The sequence below is a fragment of the Schistocerca americana genome, chromosome 3 (genome assembly GCF_021461395.2).
Source record: "Schistocerca americana isolate TAMUIC-IGC-003095 chromosome 3, iqSchAmer2.1, whole genome shotgun sequence".
NCBI classification, from domain to species: domain Eukaryota; kingdom Metazoa; phylum Arthropoda; class Insecta; order Orthoptera; family Acrididae; genus Schistocerca; species Schistocerca americana.
The window spans coordinates 725,485,818-725,512,386 of NC_060121.1; the positions used below are offsets into that span (position 1 = coordinate 725,485,818).

Genomic DNA, 26,569 nt, shown 5'->3' on the forward strand with positions numbered 1-26,569 from the left:
TCGTGTCTCCCCAATTCTATTCAGTACCACCTCATTAGTAACATGATCTACCCATCTAAACTTCAACATTCTTCTGTAGCACCACATTTTGAAACTTCTGTTCTCTTCTCGGTTTATTGTCCATGTTTCTCTTCCATACATGGCTACACTCCAGACAAATAACTTCAGAAAATACTTCCTAACTCTTAAGTCTATATTCAATGTTAACATATTTCTCTCCTTCATAAATGCTTTCCTTGCCATTGATGATCAACATTTTATATCGTCTCTACTTTGGCCAACATCAGTTATTTTGCTGCCCAAATAGCAAAACCTCTCTGCTACTTTAAGTGTCTCCTTTCCTAATCTAATTCCCCCAGCATTACCTGATTTGATTCTACTACATTCCATTATCCTTGCCTTGCTTTTGTTGATGTTCATTTTGTATCCTCCTTCAAATACATTGTCTTTTGCTGTCTCTGACAGAATGACAGTGTCATCAGCAAACTTCAAGGTTTTTATTTCTTTTCCCTGAACTTTAATTCCTACTCCAAATTTTTCTTTGGTATCCTTTACTGCTTGCTCCAAGTATAAATTGAATAACATTGGGAATAGGCTACAATCCTGTCCCACTCCCTTCTCAACCACTCCTTCCCTTTCATGCGGAGACTCTAACTGCCATCTGGTTTCTATAAAAGTTGTAAATAGCCTTTCGTTTCAATGTATTTTACCCCTGCTACATTCAGAATTTCAAAGAGAGTATCCTAGTCAACAATGTCAAATGCTTTCTCCAAGTCAACAAATGCTATAAACATAGGTTTGCCTCACATGTTCGTACATATCTCTGAAATCCAAACAGGTCTTCCCCAAAATCTTCGTCTACATTGTCTTCCATTTTTATATTATTGTCTTCAAGTTCATCGCCCTTGTATAGACACACTATATACTCTGCCCACATTTCAGCTTCATTCTTAAACCTACTTCTGTGTTATTCCTATGTGACTTTGCATTTATAACCCTGTATTCAGCTGCCATCGAACTTCACTAATTCACACTACATCTAACTTTAACCTATCTGTTTCCTATATTCATAGAGCTGCTTCCCTCCCTCCAAAGGCCTCTTTAAATTTTCCTGTAGTCAGTATCTATTTTTCCCCTAGTGAAATATGCTTTCAAGTCCTTACACTTTTCATTTAGTCATTTCTGCTTAGCCATTTTGCACTTTGTGTCAGTCTTGTTTTGTAGACATTTGTATTCTCTTTCACCTGCTTCATTTGCTGCATTTTATATTGTCTTCAATTAAATTCATTTTCTAACCTACCTGATCATTAAGGGACTTAACATGCCACGCCATCCATAGAACACCAGTTTTGTTTCTCCTGATGATGACATCCTACTGGATAGCCCCATCTAGAGATCTGATTGAGGGACTGTTTCACCCAAGGGGACACCATCATCATTTAACCATACAGTAGACCTGCGTATCCTTGGGAAAAATTGTGGCTGTAGTTTCTCCTTGTTTTCAGCCATTCGCGATATGAGCACAGCAAGGCTGTTTTGGTTGGTTTTACAAGGCCACATCAGTCAGTCATCCTCTGCTATTACTGAAAAGGCTGCTGCCCCTCTTCAGAAATCACACATTTGTCTGGCCTCTCAATGGGCACATCTCCATTGTGGTGGCACCTATGGTACAGCTGTCTGTATCACTGAGGCATGCAAGCCAACTCGCCAACAGCAAAATTCATGGTTCATGGAGGGGGGGGGGGGGGGGGGAGAGGAGAGGAGAGTACTGCTCTATATATTGTACTAAACAGGGTGGAGTGTGTCGTTGCCAGTACACAAAGAAGAAGAAGAAGAAGAAATTCAATGTGAAGACAATTCTTTTGACCCCTGTGGTAACAGACACACCATCCCTCCCCCTCCAAATGAAGGAGAGAGGGGGGGGGGGGGGGAGAGAGAGAGAGAGAGAGAGAGAGAGAGAGAGAGAGAGAGAGAGAGAGAGCAAAAATCAATACTAATCCCTTGTTTGTATATATCATACCATCAAAACTGTTGGTGAAAGGGGATTTTAGGGCATGACCCTTCACTTCCAGATTTCAGCCTCCTCCCTGCCCCCATAGATGGATCATTTGGTACTACTGCCATGGTTTTGGAATTGTGACAATTATTATCCTACTCGGCAATCAGCATAGTCCAACAACAATCACTATTCTATTCTCGAACATTACCATACCTGTCCTCTGGGGCTCAGCATTTGTTTGCTGGGTGTGGGCTTGGCGACCCAGCTAGGGAGAGGTAACTGCCGTCAGCTCTCTGTCACCGTAAGCTCTGGGCATGCTTCAGTGACCACTGTGCAGTGCAGTGAACGTTGTCTGTCACAGGGAATGGGGATTTTGGTTTTAGCACCCAGTTCGTGGGGAGGTAAATCCCTCTGTAAAAAAGAAACCTTTAATCTCAAGCTGTGCTGCAAGTCAATAAAATACATGGCTGTTGGGGTAGAATAGTTGTTAGCACGAAATCTGTGGGGAATTTGCTGCAACAGGCAAGTGGAGTTCTGTCTGAGTGGATCCTTATTTCTGTAGCTGCTCGTGGGACTGAAATGGAACCTTCAAAATTTTCTCCACCTCCTCCCAGTAGAATGGATGAGGCTGTGGGCAGATACCAACACCAAATTTCTCAAGAGGCCTCATGTAATAGAACACATGCTGCAAGCCAGAATGTATTTTTGTTAGTTAAAAGAAGAGAGCGAATTTTTGATAAAGTTTCACTTTTTTACATTCAAAAGGTTTTAGAGAGAATAGCAGGTATGTTAAAGTGTGTCAAATGGATGTGCAGTGGGATGTTGTTGGTTGAAACCTCTAGTTCCCAACAAGCGACAAACCTGCAGAAAACAAAAAGCCTTGTTGAATATGCCATTGAAACTGAGCTACACACCACCTCAAATGTCAGCAAAGGTGTTTTGGCATGCAGGGATCTGATGGACATTCCCACAGCAGGTTTCCTTTATTTAAGTGTGCGGACCTATGTCCCCAACACGTCGTGTTGTTTTAAGTGGCAGTGCTGTGTGCACACCATTTGGGGTGAATCTGGTTAGGCCACCCATGAAGGAGTCATTTGTTTATATCCTCAAAGTGTGTGAGTTGCTCTGGGGATCATCCTGTCTGGAGTAGGGACTGTAGCATATACCTTGAAAAATGGAAGATAAAAGACCTTGAAACTATGAAGTGCATGGTGAGGCCAAAAAGATGTATAAGACAAAGCTGCCTCTCACATTTCACTACCTCATTTGCTTCAGTTCTTAAAATTCCTGTTCTGAAAGCCAATGCTGCTAAGCAAACAGAGGTTGCTAGTTTCAGCACTAATACCTGCACTTGTTGAGGCACTTCTGCTGTCCCAATTATTTCAAAGCCCATACCTACCCCCCCCCCCCCCCCCCCCCCCCCCCCCCCCGAACATCAGAAGAGACCACAGTTGCTAATGTTTCAGAGTTTCCTACTCCTCCAAAGATTCAACCTGGTCCATCATCCAGCACTGCCACTACCACTGCTGCAGTTGTGGCTCTGAAGCTTCCACAGGCCAAAAATTTAAAGGCAAAGTGTCAACCTTGGATGCGGAGGTGAGAAAAATACAGTCTGACAGTGCTGACGTCACTCTCTATGTCATCTCTCTCGATTAATCTTCGGAGCCAATGGACCTCGATGTTGGCCCAGGGCACTAATCTCGCCCAAGACTGAGCCTGAATCCATTATAGGCTCCCTTCACCATGGGAAAACAGCATAAAAGTGCTGTCCCCATCATAAATGGGTCCCATACTGCTGTGGAACATTGATGATTTCAGGGCACACATGGAGGAACTAAAATTTCTTGTGCAGGAATGGCCTCTGTACTTGTGTTTGCAGGAAACACATTTTAAATTGTCTGGTGCCCCTGTACTGTGGGGCTGAACCCTCCATTGCAATGATAACCTGACTGGGGAAAGGGCCAGGTAAGGGGTCACCACATTCATCAATAACGCACACCACTCCTCTGCCCTCCCACTGGGTATACTGATGTACAAGTGGTTGCAGTTGAAATTCGTGTATGTCAGAGGATCACTGTTTGCTCACTGTACTTATCTCCACAAGATGTGATAGACTCTGAGGCTCTCACAGATCTTATACAACAACTCCCACAACCATTTCTCCTGTTGGGAGACATCAACACCCATCATGTATTGTGAATCTCGATCACTACTTGTCCTTTGAGCTGGGCTCTGAAGAGGTTTGTGACATCTCACGAACTGTGCATCTCAACACTTTTGTTTTTGCTGATGACATTGCCATTTGGGGAGAGACGGAAATGGAGGTTCAGAGGAGACTAGATTACTAGAACACAAAATTCTAAAAATTCAAGTTAACTGTAATTAGGAACAAGACAGTGGCAATGAAGATGAGCAGGACACCCACACCTTGTCACATCATACTGGAGGGGGAGAAGGTTAAATGTGTGGGGAGAGCTTCAATTATGTGGGTAGCATCATATTGTGCGATGGAAGTTCCAAACTAGATGTCTTAAACAGAATAACAAAAGGATCTAGCTTCTTCCACCAAGTACGAAATCTAATCTGGGACAAAGAAGTCCCTCAAAGAGCCAGGCAGACCATATATAAAACTTATCTTCTGCCAATCATGATGTATAGTCTAGAGGCCTGTGTCATAAATAAGAGAGAAGAGAGTCAAATACAAGCATGTGAAATGAAGTTCCTTAGGTCAGCTCTACAAAAAGCTAGGAGAGAAAGTCAGAAATGATTATGTAAGGAGATACCTGCAGGTGACATTGATTACAGAGGAGAGGATGAGTGCTTTGAGATTGAAGTGGTTCGGTCATGTGAAGCGAATGCTCCTGACTCGAACTCCACACCAGTATTTGGAGATGGAAGTACCAGGAAGAAGACCCATTGGCTGGCCTAGAAAGAGATGAGCAGACCAGGTTAAGGAAGATCTCAAGAGGAGAGGAGTAACATGGGATGTAGTGGAGAGGGAAAAGCTATACCAGGACAAAAACTACTGGAGGCATATGATTCACAAAGTTCGTACCTGGCTCACTGGAAGAAAATCCTGATGATGATGAATCTATCAAAGAAGTAAAGTAAATATGAAAATAAATCTTGAAGCTTTGTTTTTTTTTTATTTTTCAAAGTATTTATTACTCGTTTAAGGTACATCAATTACGCATGTGCTAATAACACTTTAAATAGTGGCATAAATGGCTAGTTTTCTAGGCCTGAAATTCTTCCAAGTGGCTAGTCCTCAAAGTGTTGAAGCAAAACTGATCGTAATATGGCAGATACTCCAATTTCTTTTCCATTCTTATGTGTATTGTCCTTGTCAGCAGCTAAGAAGCCTGAGCCATTAATCTGATTGCACGATAGTTCTTGTACTTATTTGCCCTTGCTACCTTCAAGATCATGTGGGTGACATTTTTCCGTAAGTCTCCTTCAATACTGACACCATCTTCAACTTGTTGGCACTTTTTCTAGTGATTTTTGAAATTTTGAAAGTGTGTTATCTATCCCCTCTACATTATTTGACCACAAGTCTTCCAAACTCTCTGCACCTTACATTGTAATTCCTTGTTGATGTTGACATGTTTCGAAGCCATACAACCAAACTTTTAATGAACAAGAATTTGCTTAGAACCCTCAATTCCTACCTCAACACAAGCCCAGGCACTGACTCACGATTCAACGCCTGAATATGAATTATAAAAGCTACCTGCTCATCATTTGTAGTTGTATATGACTTAGAGGTGAATTCCCTCACAGTGGCAGGACAATACCATCATTCCCATTGTTTAGCCAGGCCCCAACTTCCATTGACTGTTATGGAACAATGTCTCACAAATGTGCCATGAAAACTGATGAAGACAATAGTTGCCCATCTATTGTGGTAGCTCCTTTAATCATAAAGTTGTCTTTTATGATTTGCATAAAGCATATTAAACTGCCTGGTGATACTATAATACCAGTTTTGACACACATTATTTTGTTACTTTGTTGTGTTTTGGGTTAGAACCTGTGCATACCTCAGGACTCAGTGTTGAGTGTTACACTTTTTCTTATAGTCATATACAGGCATGTGGACATTTTGTACTCGATGATTAATCTCTCTCTATTTTGACAACTTCTACATTACAGCTTCTAGTATACTGCCAACTTCAAGGAGCCATATGAAAGGTCACTTCTTGGGTGTTCTCAACTTTTGTCTGGTTATACTTTTGTTTCTTGGCTGCCAGTTTTGCGACACATTTCACACTATCTTTTTGGCAAGATTTTCCTGTCACTATCAATAATTGATTCGGAGATGAAGAGGCTTGCACAGGATAGAGTAACATGGAGAGATGTATCAGACCAGTCTTTGGACTGAAGACCACAACAGCAATAACATCAACATCATCATCAACAATAACTGATGAATTATGTACAATTAACTTGACTAGAAAATCTCCTTAACATGTTCCACTATTATTTCTGTATATTGATGGTTTTATCTTTCATAACAACTTTTAAAATAGACATGAAGTATCAGAAAATCTTGTTTCTTAATCACATAATGCAACAAGTAGGTGTGCTATGGATATCAATAGTTTCAGAGTCGAACTATGCAACTAAAGGGGTGTCATAGTGCTTAAGATATTTATCCTGCATACAGGAAGAATGAGATCAAATTCAGTCAGCCTGTTCTGATGTAGATTTCCTGCAGTTTTTGCAGGTGAATGCTGGAATGATTAATTAAAAGAATGCTATGCCTAATCTTAGTGCAATCAAATCATTCAGTGTCTGTTGATGACATCATTTTAAAGACGCATATACGCTAGGCCAACAAATGATAGACAAGCACTTCATTGGCTGAGATGTGCTTAGTGTGGATGGGTGGCAAATAGGAGCCAATGAAGCGGTTGGCCTCAGTTGCAGTTCGGTTTGCTGGCAGTAACATAAAAGCGATGGCGCTTGGACCTCTCTCTCCTAGTTTGGCTCCATAGTGATGTGCTGTGTGTGCATGATGGGTATGTATTTATTGAATTTATAAACACTGGAGCATGGAGTGGAATATGAAGACAGCATTAAACCAGATAGTTTAATCACAAACAGTAATGTTTATGGGACTCTACAAACTGCAATTGTAAAAACAAACTGAAAAGGTTAGACATTTGGAGGGAAATTTGAAAGTAATGTGTACAATGTGAAAAAGAAAATGGAGTTGTTATTGACATCCTTTCACCGTGAATGACAGAAAGAAACAAACTTAAGAATGGAGCTGAGTGGTACCCAGAAGAGATTCCATCTTTGTAAATTTTAGAGCCTGTACACTTCAACAACTATTCAAAATTTGTTACTTTCATTTGGAAAAAATTTATGATATACCTCGTATTCCAACACAACTTTAAGGTCACTCATTAATTTTACCCCACCACACTGATCCACCTTTTTAAAGAGAGGTTGTCTGCCAGCATCATTTCTCCTTCTTTTTCTGATGCTCAGCTTCTTGCAGTAAAATAAATGTTGCACATAGAGTAATTTCTAAATACTCTTCTTCCCTCATAATATCAGCCAGTGAAATCGTAATTAAAACATTTCTTTATAACAGTAACAAAATGGGAGCAACATCGACAAGTTATCAGAGCCAACTGCGATTCCACACTATTGATGACCAATGCTTGGCCAAATCCACTGGCTGTCGTTCATTGCCCTAGTGTGTATGCGCCTTAACACCTTCCTTTTCAATTGTGGCTCGAACAGTTGTACTGTTTCATAAGTCCTCCAACTACAAAAAAGAATTGATACTCAAATATTAAACCACATCTTGCTCTGTTCTGTCTGCTATCTTATCACTACAGACTCATCAGTATGGGAATTTTCATTATACAATGATGGGGAAAAATATCAAACACCAAGAAATTATTAATGTAGAGTAATGAAATTTTGGGAATACATTTGTCTAGGTAACGTATTTAAGCGATGAACATTGCAAGATCACAGGTTAATGTAAGTGCAAGAAAAGCCATTGAAAATTGAAATGCTGGTCCATTAATAACCAGTGTCATTGTCAGGATGTTGAACTGAGGCATGCAAATGTGCATGCATTGTGTCATACAAATGCCAAATGTCAGTTTGTGAGATGGAGTTCCATGCCTGTTCAACTTGATTGGTCAATACAAGGACAGTTAATGCTGGTTGTGGATGACACTGGAATTGTCCGATGTTCTCGGTTGGAGACATATCGGTAATCGAGTAGGCAAAGGCAACAAGTTGATACTCTGTAGAGCATGTTAGGTCTCAATAGTGTTATGTGGCAAGTGTTACCCTGTTGGGAAACAATCCATGGAATGCTCTTCATGAATGGCAGCACAGCAAGTCAAATCACCAGAGTGACATACAGATTTGCAGTCAGGGTGCATGAGATAACCACAAGAATGCTCCAGCTGTCATATAAAATTGCACTCCAGGCCATAACTCCATGTATAGATCCAGTGTGTCTAGGCCACAGGCAGGTTGGTTGCAAGTGCTCACTTGACCTCTCCTAACCAACACACGGTCATCACTGGCCACTGGCACTGAGGCAGAACCGGCTTTCGTCAGAAAATACAGCAGACCTCCACCCACACACCCCCCCCCCCCCCCACCCACCCCCACCCAATGAGTTCTCACTTGATACCATTGAAGTCATAAATGGTGGTGGTTTGGAGTCAGGGGAAGGCACGCTATAGGGCATTTGGCTCAGAGCTGTCCTTGATGTAACCAATTTGAAATTGTTTGCTGTGTCATTGTGGTGCTCAAATTGCTGCTGCAGATGCAGTACAATGTGCCACATCCAGAAACCGAACACAATGATCTTCTATCTCAGTAGTGTCATGTGGCTATTTGGAGCTCAGTCTTCTTGTGACCCTTTCCATGATCATTGTTGTCAGCCATCATGTACATTGCCTGTGTATCCATCAAGTCTTTCTGCAATATCACAGAAGGAATATCCATCAAGTCTTTCTGCAATATCACTGAAGGAATATCCAACTTCTTGTTGCTCTGTTACATGACCTTGCTCAAACTCTGTGAGCTGTCATTAATGGTGTCATCATCACCTTAAGGGCATTCTTGACTAACATCAACTCGCTTCATCCAACCTCAGAGGTAACTAATGTTCACCGCAGTTACAGCATGTAATTAAAACAAACTTGATTCACTTCCTCGTAGTGCCACTACTAGTGCCATTCTTATGAAACTGGCACAAAAATTGAATAGACATAAAGTTTCAGATGTAGAAACATACCTACCAACTTTTGTTTATCTTGTACAATTCCTTCTTGGTGTTCAGATTTCTTTTTATTTCTTCACATCTCTGTATTTCTTCCTCAAGCATTTCTAATCTAATTCTGTGAAAGTATCATATCTTCTTTGGCAGGAATTAAATTCTGTGGTCATCCTTGTTCTTCACTATTGGCAGGATGTGTACCCTGCAAAAAGTTAGAGAAATTTACTTTTCTAGAATCATAGTAAGGCACGGGTAACATTGCATCAGTCATTCAAGATAGAAATTATGTCAGAACTCTCACTGAACAAGAGCTACAGATGTTTGTTCATCACACTATCTTTGTAATTTATATTCTGTAATGTCACACTGCCTACATAACTTATGTTTTGTAACTTATGATGAGCTATTTGAGGATAGGAATATTTGTAAAAATGTAGCATAAAAATGATTTCAAAGTCTGCACAAAAAAGTTAAGGGTAGCAAATAATGCACATGGAGACTTGATAGTGGCAGAAAAGCAACGGCCAAAACATGAGAGAGGTCCTAATATGGATCCAGTAGAAAATGACAAACTCATGGGAGTCAGTGTGGGAGCTTATTACTAGGATTCTATAATATGATGATTTTTTTTAATTTCAGACAAGGATATATTAGTATGTGAAAATCATACTGAAACATGGACCTTTATTCATGAAAACCACGGATCAGCTCCTGATTTAATAGTTCTGATTCAGTCTCTTCCTCCTCCTCCTCCTCCTCTCCTCCTCTTTCTCTCAAGGAGTTTCTTCAATTATCATGACCAATTATCAAAGGATGGACTGTGATCATGCTCAAGAAACGCGTGATACTAAGGCAAATTCTCGAAAATTTCTCAGGTTCTCTTGAGAAGCTGTCACACTCTGTGATACTGCACAAAACTACTGCACAGCAGAGCATTGAGCTACAGCAGAGCATTGAGCTGCAGCAGCTGCGATTTTTATCTTTCGCATGTGCAAGCAAGAATTTGAAATTTTACTTTCTAAATTTGTATCAACTGTACTGCCTTCATTAATTTTTGTAGAATTAGTAGTAGATTTCTCAGAAGACCAAAATCTTAGAATTTTTACTTAAAAAAAACCAGATCTAACACAAAACAAAAACATTATTTTTAAAAAAGGGGACAGCAACAAAAACCTGTGCATTCTTCCGGTGTGTATATGAGGAACAGTAAGTCTTGCAACACTTTTCTTCTGAAAGCAGGTTGGTAGGCTTCCAATACACTTTGATTTTTCCCACTCATTTGGCTCCAAAACCCTATTTTTCAACATAATCACCATCCAGTGTGATAGCCTCACACTACCTTACTGGGAGTGCCTGTATGCCAAAATTGTACTCCTCTACTGGTTGATATCAGAGCCACCATCTTGCTGTATCAGTAACCTCTCCATCATCCACATACTGCTTCCCACGGAGTGCATCTTTCATTGGGCCAAGTCAGAAGCCGTGAGATCTGGGCTGTGAGGCAGATGAGGAAGAACAGTCCAGCAAAGTTTTGTGAGCTCCTCTCAGTTTCGCAGACCTGGGTCAGGCCTTGCCTTGTCATTGAGAAGAAGCTTGTTTGCATTTTTGTGGCAACAGATGCAAAATCCATTTCTTCTGTTTCCTGAGGGTAGCGCAATAAGCTTCAGAGTTGATCGTTGCGTTGCCATGACTTTACCGGTGGAGGGTGCAATTTTGAACTTTTTATTCAGAGGAGAAGTGTTGTGGCACCACTCAATTATGGTTTTGTTTCAGACTCGGTGATGAACCCACAATTCATCGCCTGTGAGGATGTTCGACAAAAATTGTCATGATCAGCCTCATAACATGCACGCAATTCACCATGTTTATCAATTAAAGACAAAGTCTGAAAGTGAGTCCTTGATCATATTTTTGGCACTTTAATTTTACAGGTCCATCCTGAGCACACAAATTATTATTATTATTATTGCTATTATTATTTACACTTCACTATTACTGGTTTCAGCTACTGCCATCTTCAGATCTGTAACAAACAAAAATAGTGTGTAACCAAGTAAGTTCAGTTTGATGATGCTAAATCTATATGTCGTGGTGCTACATAAGCAAGATAAAAAGTGACGCATTTGTGACACGTTTTATATCGGTCAGACAGGAAGGAATTTGAAGACTTGTATTAGAGAGCATACATATATCCAAAATAAGAACACTTTTGGTACATATTTAGACAGAGAAAAACATTCGGTAGGGAACATAGAGAATAATATGGAAGTGTTGCATAGGGTGCCAAAGGGACAGTTACTGAACCTATTTGAGGAAATGGAGATTTATGTGCACAGAAAACGGCAACCGGAATTACTGCTGAATGAACAGAATGAGTTTAACCTAAATGCTTATTTTGATGTATTCAGAAACCTACTAGTTTAAGCAGCGTCGAGCACCCCAGCGGATTGGCATACCATCATGTGCGCCGGCTGCTGGCGATGAGGAGACTCTGCCTTCCTCCGCAAGTTCCGCCACAGGAAAACAAGCACGTCATACAGAGAAGCCAGAATGTTCCGCCATTGAGACCACACTCCAAATGTATTATTGACTGCTTCATTTTTAATTACCAGTCACTGCTTTGTTAATACCTTACAATTATGTTTATGGTAATTGATCTCTCAGACCGGAAGATTTTATTTTATAGATGTTTTTAATCTTATACTTTTTATACAGGCTTTTTAACAATTGTATGTTCTTTTGCCAGGCTAGGAGCTTCACATTATTAGTCTTTGCACTTTTTATGTGCATTTTAAGTACGGATCCAATTCCACGTATAGTATGTCAGTACATGTTTCATTGTCAGATGCTCGTTTTGCCATGTGAAGTAATTTTAATTAATCACTATGCATAACACATTTTAAACATTACATTTGCGATACTGGTCAATCATGTATCCTAGCTATAGTGCCCTCTGCTGATCTCAGTTTTCTTGCATAAATAGCAGACACATTCTGCCGATCATGACCAGCACTTACTATGTACCTACATGTTTAGTTTCACGTTGATACTACATCAGAATATTTTATGGTATGTGTGGCTGGTATACATGGCTATTAATCATGTAAACACTTTTTATCTTGCTTATGTAGCACCAGGACTTTTACAGATTTAGCATCAGCAAATTGAACGTAGTTGGTTACTCACTGTTTTTGTTTGTAATGGATATGAAGATGGCAGTATCATAAACTGGTAATAGTGAAGTGTAAAAATTTGTGCGATCAAAACGGACCTATAAAATAAAGTGCCAATCCACCACAGATGGTCCTTTGTTGCTCTTTACAGTATTCTGTTCAGCGCTTACCTTTGAGTAGCTCAACTGGTGGACGAGAGAGTCAGCACCAACAGAGATGTCCATTTGAGCAGCGAGATGTTTAATTTTGATCTGTCGATCACTTCAAATGAGAGTATCTATTCTTTCTAATGTTGCAGGAGTCACAGCTGTGTGCGACTGGTTGGAACATGGGAGATCGGACAGGTTTGCGTGACATTTTTGTAGTAATAACAGACAGCTCACTTGATGACTTGCCATGCTTTTGTTTGCTGCCAGGTCTCCATAAATATTCTGCAAGTGCCTATGAATATAAGTGAAGCTCTGGTATTCCACCAAAAGAAACTCAATGACATCTGTCTGTGTGGAATGCACCTTTGTTACAGAAGCCATTTTGGAGGCTACATATTGTGCTGCCATCTGTATTGGAACTTCATAAAACTATAGGGGCTGAAGTAGAAATATTCCGAATATTGGCCAAGAAAAAAAAATGTGTTGCATTAGTTATTGAACACCCTTGTATAATTAAGTAAAAGAGAAATGCTATAACCTATTATACCCATATATTTACTTGTAGAAAGCAAAAAAAAAGTTACTCGTCTGAATCCATTTTTACTTCCCATTACTGCACTGCCATCAATTTTTGTTAAGAAATAAGCTTTTATTAACCAATTGGCCTCTTAGTTTGCTTTGCCTTTTTAGAAAATATTCTCTCACTGGGGACAGAAGTTGCAGGTGTTGCGAGATTTTTTTATTGTCGACAGTTAGACATGGGTAACTGTTCTCATTTTTCTTCCAGAATCGTATAGTATTGTACATATGTTGCATGTATGATTCTTCCAAATATCATTGGCCCTCCAGGTCTATATTATCATGACCACTTTTCATTAGATTTTTGTTGGAAACTTCATCAAATGAAGCCTGTAATGAACTACTGGTGTTTAGTTTGAAATATAATTGTATTTAGTGTTGTTAACAGGCGAATGAGATCTTGAGGTCTAGACATGTGTGCACTTTGCAGTTAGCTTGCAATGGCATTGTGTGAATGAATGGAATTTGTAAATGGTATAGCTTTTGAAAGAGAGGTATAGCTTTCAGCTTTCATATTTTACCAATTCAGATTGTTCCAGTACACTTATACATTCTTTCAAAATTCACCACTCGTCAGCTAACAGATTCTGAACACACAAATCCAATGTTGATAAACAGGCAGCAATGCATTCCTTTTGCTCCAGTAGGCATTGTAACATATAGAATGTACTGTTACATTGCTCTTAGGTTTCCTGAGTTAATTCATTAGATCCTAGATATCATGGAGTTTTTATTAGTGTTGCAACTAATTTTAAAATAACTAGCCCTTTTTTATTTCCTTTTCACCATATAATGAAGAGCTAACTTGGTGTGCAAAGAAGTTTTCACAACTAAATTGGTGGTGTGTGCCAAACCAAACAACTGTTACATATCTATGCTGCCACTGTGAATATGCTTTATAGCTATATGCTACTGTGATTCAGTTGTGATGCTGACACCTTCATTTTTGATGTTCCATTTTGAATCAACATTTTGCCTGATGTCTCACTAATAAGTAGCGCTATTTTTTTCTGGGAAAGGACTGTCTTGAGAGCTAAAGTTTTCAGGCACCAATTACAGCCATAGATGCCTCACAATTCAGTGAGGTCCAGGTATTGGCTGTTAAAGAAGCACAGGTAGTCTTTCACTTTCATGTTCACAATCTTTTTCTCTTTATGGCGATTTTCTTCAATCATATGGTGCAATTTTTTTCGATTTGTGCAAAAGATTTTGGGTCCAACAGTGCAACAAAATTTCGAAAACCAGTGTTCTCTATCATTGAGAGTGGCCACTAGTGCTGCATCTAGTACTTTTTGCCACTTGAAGAGAAACATAATTTTTAGATCAGTGTTCCTGCAAGGAGTTATGTCTCGCTCGACAACTAGTCCAATAAAATCACATATCAACCATGCAAAGGCTTGGATGGTTTTGATTTTGGGGTGTGTTTTATATTTGTTGGAGTCCAATTTAAAAATAGAAGTTTTCCAACCTTGCCGGATTTAGGTACTATCTGACCTCTCACACAGCATTTCCTTTTTTTGTGTGATTTGAATCAATAACATGCATACCTTGGTATTTTGTATGGCTCACAGTATTAGAAGAATGAGGGTCTGTTTCCAAGGATGTTGGTGTTTCATTGCTGTATAAATTTTGTAATTCAAGATGTTGCATTTTTTGAAACATAAAAGAGTTTTTTAAACCAAATGTTGCAACAAACATTATGTGCAACCTCTGTAAAGTATTGCAAGCTCCATGACTTTTCTTTTTGTGTATCCATATTGAGTTGAATCACAGCTTTTTCCAAATTAAACCTGAGCCTTATGAGTTAAGAGCGCAGTGATCTGCCAGTGTGTTTAGGGTCAGCAATCTACATCTACATGGACACTCTGCAACATATTTAAGTGCCTGGCAGAGGGTTCATTGAAACTTCCTGGCAGATTAAAACTGTGTGCCCGACCGAGACTCGAACTCGGGACCTTTGCCTTTCGCGGGCAAGTGCTCTACCATCTGAGCTACCGAAGCACGACTCACGCCCGGTACTCACAGCTTTACTTCTGCCAGTACCTCGTCTCCTACCTTCCAAACTTTACAGAAGCAGGAGAGCTTGTGTAAAATTTGGAAGGTAGGAGACTTTTTTAGTCAATAAACGACAGCGTCATCTGCAAACAACCTAAGACGGCTGCTCAGATTGTCTCCTAATCGTTTATATAGATAAGGAACAGGAAAGGGCCTATACTAGCTTGTGGAATGCCAGAAATCACTTCCGTTTTATTCTATGACTTTCCGTCAATTACTACGAAGTGTGACCTCTCTTACAGGAAGTCACAAATCCAGTCCATAAGCATGCAATTTCACTACAAGCTGCTTGTGTGGTACAGTGTTAAAAGCCTTCCAGAAATCCAGAAATATGGAATCGATCTGAAATCCCTTGTCAATAGCACTCAACACTTCATTCGAATAAAGAGCTAGTTGTGTTTCATAAGTACAATGTTTTCTAGATCCACATTGACTGTGTGTCAAAAGACCGTTTTCTTCGAGGTAATTCATAATGTTCAAACACAATATATGTTCCAAAATCCTGCTGCATATTGATGTTAATGATATGGGCCTGTAATTAAGTGGATTACTCCTACTACCTTTCTTGAATATTGGTGTGACCAGTGCATTCAAGTCAAATAACAACCCCAGTGCATGTCTGTCACTCATCTAGCGCCCAGCGACATGTGCTACCACATAATTTCTTCTGGGCTTCTCAAGAATTGCTTGAGAACCAGAAGCTAGAGGAATTCTGTGTTCTCTAATCTCCACACCTCACTGTCCCATCCCTATCTGAGTCATAAGACCTTACAGGTACAAATGTATGTTCAGGACATTATAGTGTGAAATTTACTAGGAAAGCTACAATCATTTCTCACAGTTGTCCTGCAATCCCTTTCATGTTCCACATCCCTCACTTACATCAACATAATGAACAGAGAAATGAATGATATCTACTAATCCATGTTTTAACGCTTTTTACAAGAATGAGAATGGAATATTTTGCAGCATGTCACTTTATTTGTGGTGTTTTTATCTGGGAAGTTATTTAACAATGACTGCTGTTAGTGTGATTATCTCATCACACTTATTCTAAAATACTTTTTCTTTTACTTGTGGCAAATTTGTATAAGTATGCTTTAACAAGCACTGATGCAGATTTCTGTACCTTTACATAAAACTTTATAAAACATCATTTCTGATTCAGTACGTTGAACAATTTACTGATAGAAAGTCAAACCCACACCTCATTCTTGAGTGTACAAGTCAGGTAAAGATAAGATTTTGTATTGGATTGGTTTAGGTATCCATGTCACATATTTGTCATTGAAATAAGTCCTTAATAATGCAGTTATGTGCTTTAGAGATTATTATGATAAAAATTCCAGGAAGTTTAATTATTTTCAACTGCCTTTTTTTTCCCCCCCCACCAGCTGGTCACAAACCGTCCAAATGTCATATTAATGGGTGATGTCGTAGGAGATGCAGGTATGGCAGAGGGCGTGCACTGTCCAAATGCAATACTGAAAATAGGTTTTCTGTATGACAAGGTCAGTACAATACATGAATTTATATAAATAATTTAAAAATAAAAACAAAGACAAGCAGTAGGAGTAGAGAGGGAGGGGAGGGGGGGTGTAATCCCCCCCCCCCCTCTCTCTCTCTCAAGTAGAAATTGTCAACCAAGTAACATTTAAATTTGTTTGAAGATGATTTTATTATCTAGTAAATTTTTACAGTACTGCATAGGTGATAAATAATTTTTATCACTGTATATCTTACTCCTTTGTGCACATCAATAAGGCTCAGTGATGGACAATTTAAATTGTTTTACCTGCTAGTATTATAATTAATGAACGTTACTGTTTATTTCAAACTGTGGTTGATTGTTTGCAACAAACTTTGTGAGGGAGTAAATGTACTGTGAGGCTGTTGTCAATGTGCTGAGCTGTGTACAAGGGGTTCAACAGTGCACACCACATATTAACTTTATTACACACTTCTGTGCAACAATCACTCTTGTTCCATGATATGATGCTGCTAAACAGGAATAATCCACTTTGACATTTTCATCTTCAAAATCTAATATTATCCACAATGAATAAGTTCCTGAAGTTAGAATTTAACATTATCTTTAACAGTCTATGTCTACATCCATACTCCGCAAGCCACCTGACGGTGTGTGGTGGAGGTTCTTATCAACATAAGCAGCTAAGAATTCAGAATATTTTCTATCATGAATTATTTCCTATGTTGTGGTCAGATCTTTTGTCATCTTAAGTTTATTAAATTTTCAAGAAAATTTTATTTATATTTTCAAATGGTATAGTTTCCACATTAGGTTTGAGTATGGGACTTCCAACATGAGCAAAGAGAATTATTTCTCTTTCCTGGTTATATGATGGCATATATATTTTCTAGATTTCAATTCAGTATCAGAAAAAATCTCCACAGTAACCTTGACTCAGGAAACAAGAGATACACAGTCACAATGCACGTGCACCAACAAACGATCACAATTGAAAGAAAACACAAGACGTTGAAGACTTGGGAAGACATGGAAGAAGTAACAAAGAAAATAACAGAAAGATGTGTTAAAATTGTATTAGGAGACTTTTATGCGCAACTGGGCAAAGAGAAGTAGAACAAGCAAATCACAGACCCGAACACAGCAAACAGTCACACCAACAAGAAGGGGCAACATCTCATACTGTACTGTCAAAATTTTAACCTAAAAATTATGTCCAAGCAATTTCAAAAGCCAAGACAAAAATTCACAACATGGAAAAAGCGCAAAAACATACGGGGGAATTCCAAATAGGTCATGTAGTCATAACAAACAAAAATACAAGAGGAATTCTGAATGTGAGAACACTCAAAGAAATCTTAAGAGTCTGACCATCCCTTAAAAGATAAAATTAGTGAAGAAATTAATCAACATACAACAGAAAATTGGACAGGCCTCACGAAGACAATTCAGAATGCAATTCATGGGTGTCAACCTCCTAGGAAATGAGAACATAGATGGTGGTACGCAACTTGCAATGAATCCATTGAACATAGAAAGAAGTTTAGCAGTAGAAGAAAACGAGAGACATGGCAGGATTTCTATTAAGTGCAGAAGGAATCCTCAAAAGATATTAGAAGAGTGAAAAGGACACACAACAAAAGTAGACTAAATAAAATTGAGGGAGACTGCAAGAGAAATAACATGAGAAATTTCTACAGAATATTCAGAGAAAATACAAAGGGTCTCCAAATATATGCTTCGAAAGAATAGGCCAATCTCTGGAAACAAATACTAAAGAAAATAGCAGAATTTTTAAAAACTATTTTGATAAACTCCTCAGTTGCTTGAAGTCTAAAGAAAAATTACACTCATAAAAACAACACCAAACCCAGGTTGAAAACAGTCTACAATAACAGAGAAAGAAGAGATTATAAAATAACTAAAAAAAAAGACAGGGCCCCAGCAGAAGACAACATTATCTCTGAGATCTGGAAACTCAAAAGACAAAATTCTCAAAGAAATATGGAATACAAAGAAAATTCCACAGGAATGGAAAAGTGCATTGATTCGCCAGCTAGACAAAAGAGCGACAAGCCAGACCCTTATAATTACAGAGGTACCTCATTACCGGTCACGTAGAAAATTCTCCCCAACGCACTACTCAGCAGACTAGAACCACAAGCCGACACAAAGATAGGTGAACACTAAGAAGGCTTCAGAAAAGGAAGGTCCTTACTGAATAGATTTGCAACTCTCCTGCAGATCAAACACATGAGCAACACTGTAGTCACATTCATGGACTTTAGGAAGGCCTGCAACTCCATAGACAGGCAGACGTTCTTTGACACATAAGAAGTATATGGAATAGACAGAAAAACTAGGATACTTACAGACACCACATCCAAAATAAAATTTATAGGAGAAACCTCGGACCCATTTGAGATACATACAGGGCTCAGACAAAGAGATGGTCTCCATCAATTTCATTCCACAAGGTCTTTGAAACAAATTACCAAATAGTGGGGTGAGGGTGGGGGGGAGTGAAAAGGGATTCAGTTAGGGAGAACATGTGCCAACAAGATGCTCATAAGGTGTGTGGCATTTGCATATGACATGGCTATACTCAGCGGCAGTAGACAATAAGCATAGGAATGCTTACACAAAGTCTTACAAAAGAGGTTCACAGATATATGAGAAAATGCAGTACATTGAAAGAAAGAAAAACAATAACAACCAAACCATGTACACAAAATACAGAAAGGTTAACAGAGTGGAAAAATTCAGATATCTTTGGGAATATATACAAATAGGAGGATCAGACAAGGGATCCAACATAGAATGAACAAAAAAACGTCAGAAAGTGTACGCATTGATGATGATGCACAACAATAAAATGAATGTTTCGAGACAGGCCAAATTCAGGCACTGCAATACAGTTGTACTACCAGAAGTGCTCTAGGCATCAGAAATGACCATAATCAGAGCATGAGGCATCACAGAGACACAAAAAATAGAACAGAAAATCCCGAGAAAAAGTTTTGGAGCAGTACACACAGATGGTATATGGATGAAGAGACCATCTGAAGAATTATATGGACATACAGACAAATTGATAGAAATGATCAGAAAATGGCAACTATAATTCTGTGGACACATACACTGAGGTGACAGAAGTAATGGGATATCTCCTAATATTGTATCGGACCTCCTTTTGCCCGGTGTAGTGCAGCAACTCTGTGAGACATGGACTCAGCAAGTCATTGGAAGCCCCCTCCTGTAATTGTGAAAGTGTTGTCGGTGCAGAATTTTGTGCATGAAGACCTCTCAGTTTTGTACCATAAATGTTCAGTGGGGTGCATTTAGGGCAGTGTGAGTGGCCAATGACCAAATCATTTGCTCGAATTGTCTAGAACGTTCTTCAAACCAGTCACGAACAATTGTGGCCCAGTCACATGGCACATTGTCATTCATAAAAATTCCATCATTGCTTGGGAACGTAATATCCATGAATGGCTGAAAATATAGTCTCCAAGCAGCCTGACATAACCATTTCCAGTCAGTGATTGGTTCAGTTAGACCAGAGGACCCAGTCCATTCCATATAAACACAGCCGCACCATTACAGAGCTACCACCAACTTTCACAGTGCATTCTTGACAACTTGTGTCCATGGCTTTGTAGTGTCTGCATCACATTTTTCTTACCAGCAACTCCTACCAACAGAAATCACGGCTTATTGGACCAGGCCATGGTTTTTCATTCATTTTGAGTGCCCAACCGATATGGTCACTAACCCAGGGGAGGCACTGCAGGTGATGTCACACTGTTAGCAAAAGTATTCGCATTAGTTGTATGGTGCCATAGCCCATTAACACTAAATTTTGCCACACTGTCCTAATGGATAGATTCATTGTAAGACCCAATTAATTTCTGCAGTTATTTCATGCGGTGTTGCTTGTCTATTAGCACTGACAGTTCCTATGCAAACATCACTGCTCTGGTGATTAAGTGAAGGCTGTCGTCCACTGCACTGTCTGTGGTGAGAGGTAACATCTGAAATTGGGTATTCTCAAAGTACTCTTGACTGTGGATCTCAGAATATTGAATTCCCTATTGATTTCCAAAATGGAATGTCCCATGCCTGCAGTTCCTACTACTATTCTGTGTTCATAATCTGTTAATTCCTGTCATGCAGCCATAATCATGTCAGAAATCTTTTCACATGAATCATCCAAGTACAAATCACCCAAGTACAAATGACAGTTCCGCCAGTGCAGTACCTTGTGTACACAATACTACCGCAATCTGTATATGTTTTTTGTCACCTCAGTGTACATAGAATGAACAACAGACTCACAAAGAGGATTTTTGATGCAGTGAACAGTTCAAATAAAAAAATTGGTTTTAAGAAATAGGAGAAGACATAAAACAAGCAGAGATCTGTAGGGAAATGATAAATGAAAAAGAAACCTTCAGAAACAAAGTTATGAATATAAAATTTAAAGTAAAAGAAAGGAAGAAAACAGACAAAATGTGGGCAGAGGAAAGGAAGTAGGAACAAAACAAAAGAATGAAGAGGTTTCAGGAAGAGAAAAAGAAAGAAACAAGAAAAAAGAATAATGATTTAACATTCAAGTTAATCACTGTCCTGGGGGCAAAAATGTGTAGTAGTAGTAGTAGTAGTAGTAGTAGTAATAACAATAATTTATCAGGAAAAGATTGGATGCTCTATCAATCCTATGGCACACTTGTCTGTACAGAATTCATTTAACAGGACATATACCATGTTTTAAACACATTAGTTATTAATTTTAAAAATAATTTTCATAATATAAATATTTACGTTCCTGACTTCTTAAGTTATCCCATATAATAAATGTATTTTATTATGTTCCAGGTTGACGAGTGCTTAGAAGAATATTTAAATCATTTTGACATTGTTCTTGTAGACGACCAGACTATGAATGTAATGAATGCTTTGCTACAACTTATTATTTAACAAAGTATGTGCTGTGAACTTTTTAACTTTTTTTACCCTCATGACATGAAGCTTTAACTGCACAAAATAGTGAGATTTTTCCTTTTTCTTGTATATATTAAACTAAAGTTAAATGTCAGCTGTGACTGACTTTCTAAAAGTCTGTAATAAATATTTTTATTTTCCTTAATGCTTGTTTTCTGACAATTTCATTGATGCTAGAACACACACCATGAACACTAAAAGTAACATCCAAGTGTAGTAAGTTAAAACAAAAATTTAAATACTTGAGTGGTACAAAATGTAACTAATGAGCAAATCAAGCATAGCTTGATAATGACAGCATATGAACAAAGTACATGGTAATTGGCAGAAACGGTCAAAGTATATTTAATTTGCAGTTGTACCTTTTCACCATTGTGAAGGCACCTAGTTACTTTTGGCAGTTACTGAACTGCATGCAAGGACAGATAAAATACTGTAAAGCTACACCTCCTAGGGCAATTATCGCAATATGAATGCATTTAATTTTTGAATAAACTCACCAGCCACTTGAATGGCCTGATACAGGATGGCATATCTTCCAACACTGTGTTTTGTTATGAGTTATATACATTGTAATCCTTGGTTACCCCTAGAATTTTTCACCATACTGCAGCTTCCAGTGCTAAATTAGCTATTCCAGGGTGCCTTAGTGAGTATCATTCAGCAGATAAAATATTTTCTACCAACTTATTCACCTCTTCACTGCATACTTTACCTATCTGGTTTCAATCAATCTTTTTTATTGTCACTTTCTAACAGTTCCTTCTTATCTGGTCCCCCCCCCCCCCCCATATAACCACAAGAATGATTTTTAAAGAATGTCTTTCTCAGTTTTGCTTATCCTTAACATAAATTTGGCACCAAGTAACCAGTGCATTCTGTGCAAGATTAAATATACTTTTCTTCCATAGATCCTTCTTTTCTTCCATAGATCCTTGATCCTCAAGGATGTAGAATACGGTACAATGCAAGAATACTTCATTCTTTAATGCCTATTTCACTTCCTTATATCATAAGTGAAAGATTCTCGTGAATGTGGAATAAGTCGGAAATCTGTCACAAATATGTAAATGTACATACAATAAACCTCATTGTTTGATATTAATAAATTCGTCCTTGGCGTGGGAATGCCACCTAACAAGTCCTTGAAGCTGTGCTTAAATTGAACTGTATTCAGGTAAGTTTTGGAAAATGTGTGTTGCTAAATAATGGACACCTTTCTGGACCAAAGTAAATAAACGCTTTAAATCTTTATGAAGACAGTTATTTTTAGTATAATTCCATGAACTGAGGGGTAGGCTTAAAAAAGAAAGACACTTCTGACAAATTTCATTAAGGAATAAATATATTGTGAATCAGGCCTCTGAAAGACACTTTCCATCACAAATAATTAATATTTCAGGGTTTTGTGCTCAGAAAACTGCAGTTTGGCTTTATGAGTTGCTCCAAAAATGATCCCATTAGGGAGTGAAAGCAGCCAAAGTATGCCAGCTTTCATATTTTTGTATCACTTGTGCCTCAAAATAATGACGTTAAGTTTTTTAGGTGCTTTAGCAATTCTGTAATATCCTCCTCCCAGTTTAATTAGCAGGTTGAAATCCTAAGAATTTCTCACTATCAGCCCGTTCCCTCTGATGGTTTTCATATTTTAGATGTATGCTGGGAGCACATACTTGCAAGTTCTGAACTGCTTATAGTGGGTTTATTTCAAAGTGTAGTAACAAAGAATTGTCTAGGAACCATTTATTAATGTCCATTGCCTTTGGGCAAGAGGATGGTTATTGTAACCTTCACACTTTCACTCATGTTCTGAAATACTTGCACTTTGTACACTGGCTTTTCAATAGCAACAGTAAGTTACAAATCTGCCCTTATAATATAAGCCTTTAGGCTTAAGATTCTTTGACAGATATTTTGGGACACATACCTTAAGATCCTCTTCCAAATGAGTCAAAGAACCGAAGGTACAGCACCTATTTAAATCATTTGGCTTTGCCATGATACATATGACCACAGATACATGTAGCTTTTAAATACTTCCTAGGCCAAAGTACAAACCCCATGGTAATATGAATGAGATGTGCAATCATCAATGGAAGAAGAACTACCTTTGAGAGCATACTAAATTGTCCTTCATTTGATATTTCTGAGCTACTGGGGATTTGTGGCCAGATGCACCAAAATGGAGCTCCCACAAGTTTAAAGGGACATGTGCTATAGCATCAAGTGATTATCTAACTATTACTTACAGTTTGTGAATGTTTCTGCTTTAGTTGCACCATTGTCCCTGTACTCAGGAAAACGAGAAACAATCCCGAGTTCAAAATTCATTTTTGTTGGTAGAGCTGAAAGATATCCATTTATTTCCAATCACAGCAGTGCTTAGTATTGCAAAGGATTTCTAGTGAAATATCAGAGACAGATACGAGGCATGTCCGGAAAATAGTAATGTTTTGAAAAAAAAAGCCCATAAAAACATTTTTTAAACCAAAATTTATTTTTACAAGAAAGAGCATTTCTTAAACTATTTTTCTACATAGGTACCACCATTGTTCAAACATGTATGAAAGCAGGAAACCAACTTTTCTATGCACTCTTCATAGAAATATGTAGCCAGTGAAGACAACCACAGCTGAACACCGTTCTTTGCCTTGTCACCGCTGCCAAAGCAGCTTCCTCCAAAATCATGCTTCCAAGTTCAGGAACAAGTGTGAGATTGAAGCTGTATAGCAGGTGCTCGAAATGCCCCCGACCAAATTGTTAAATGAGGTTTTGAGTAACACCAGCAGAATGGGGAAGTGCAGTGTCGTGAAGCAAGACAGTGCCTTGACAGTATTCCATGCCTTTTGTTTTAAATTGTGTGTCAAAGTTTTCTCAATTTTTCAGTGTATTGTGCCGCATTGACGGTTTCACCTCTGGAAAGGAACTCATCAAGCAGAATGCCCTGTCTGTCCCAGAACACAGCAATGTTTTCTGTGCTGACTACATTGATTTTGGAGTGACAAGACAAATCCAGGTTCATCACTGGTGTAAAGTTCTATTTAAGAATTCGTCTGCCTTATCACTGTAACAAGTAACAAATGTCACAGCACTGCCAAGTCGCTTCATTTTGTAGACAACCCTAAGCATTTTCGGAACCCAGAGGGAACACAATTTGCAAAAATTTATCACAAATTCCTTAATCTCATACAAAATCGTTCTTGAAATTTGTGGAAATTTATCACGAAGAATTCTTACTGTGAGCCGTCTGTTTTCAGGAATTTTCCTATTCGCAACAGAAGGCCGCCCACTCCATTTTTCATGATCATTGTTTCATCTATCACTGATTGTGTCACCCACTTTCTCACAATTCCATTAGTGATTACCTTGTCACAATAAATCTCTACAAGCTGACAATGAATTTCAGTCGGTTTAACATTCTTTGCACAAAAAAATAATACAAAACACACTTCTTAGTTGGCAAGCTCAGAGACTGTCTTAAACATTTTCAATGATCACTAATAATAGTAGATACAATACAATCCAGCTGTAATGGTGTCAGTGAAAAGACAATGAACCAGAGAGAAAAGTGTGAATCTGCAGAATTGTGACACAAGTGCCGCAATGGCGGTAGAACGAAACAGTACCTCCTTCCTGGACACACCTCTTGCAGTAATTGGAATTCATTAAATTTGTTTGTGGAAGATAATCAAAACATAGAACTGAATAAAATTAAATAAGGTGGTTTTCTATAAAATGCCTCCAAATCTCTTCATTGATTTGCTGGATATAATGTAATATCAGATCCTTTCTTATGTCGCTACCTGAGTTGCTTTCCATTAGAACCAACTAAATAGGGTACTAGCAGGAAAAGGCAGCCTAGGTGGCTGACTAGTGGGATAAGGATATCATGTAGAACAAAGTGGGGATTGTATCAAAATGTTAGAAGTAGTCACAATCAAGCTACAGCAGCCCATTACAAACAGTATTGTAAGGTGTTAAAAATGTTATTAGGAAGGCAAAGAGTATGGTATGTGGTATGCAAATAGAATAGCTAATTCATAGGATAAAATTAAAATCATATGGTCAGTTGTGAAGGAAGTGTACGATCAGCAGAACAAGTTCTACGATATAAAGTCAATTCGTAGTAAAAATATTTCTGTTCCTGATAAATCAGATATATGTACAGTATTTAACAATCATTTTCTGAGCACTGCTGGTGAATTAAATAAAAAATTATTTTCTACAGGGAATCACATAACTCTCTTGGAAAATGCTTTTCCGAGACTGATGTCTGAAATACTCCTCTGTGATACTGGAAGGGGAGATTGAGTAAATAATTAAATCACTGAAGATTAGGGACTCTCATGGATATGATGGAGTGCGTATCAGAATATTAAAGTACTATGTGGCTGGTTGCTGTTTTCTTCTTTGTAAGAATTAAGCTACATTAATTGTACACAGCCACAGTCTCACCATGCCAGTTTTAGACAAAATGGCACTGTGTTGCACATCTTAGTCCTGTACTTAGCCATATTTGTAATGTTTCCTTTAGGAATGGTCAGTTTCCTGAACGATTAAAGTACTCAGTAGTAAAGCTGCTTTATAAAAAGGGGAAAAGGGATAATGTAGACAATTTTAGATCTATTTCTATGCCACCAGTGTTTGCTAAAGTTATTGAAAAGGCTGTGTATGTAAGGATAATTGATCATTTTATGAGTTAAACAAAAGGTTTCGAATGCTAGGCATATTTTTTTATTTAACTAATGCGTTTGATTGTGTTGATCACAAAATATTGCTCCAGAAGTTGGACCTGTATGGAATATGGGGAGACCTCACCATTGGTTCACCTCTTACTTTAACAACACACAGCAGAAG

General features: G+C 38.4%; 1 protein-coding gene across 3 annotated transcripts in view; it reads left to right on the forward strand.

Moving 5' to 3' along the window:
* LOC124607127 (7-methylguanosine phosphate-specific 5'-nucleotidase) overlaps positions 1-22,964 on the forward strand; it is a 79,013-nt gene extending 56,049 nt beyond the window's left edge. For 2 of the 3 annotated variants that reach the window (XM_047139332.1, XM_047139333.1), the window contains exons 7-8: positions 16,614-16,730; positions 21,587-22,964. In XM_047139332.1, the coding sequence (XP_046995288.1) occupies positions 16,614-16,730; positions 21,587-21,688 (219 nt within the window). In that variant the 3' untranslated portion in view covers positions 21,689-22,964. The remainder of the gene's footprint in view (positions 1-16,613; positions 16,731-21,586) is intronic. The other variant, XM_047139334.1, reaches the window with a different exon arrangement.
* The last annotated feature ends 3,605 nt before the right edge of the window (positions 22,965-26,569 follow it).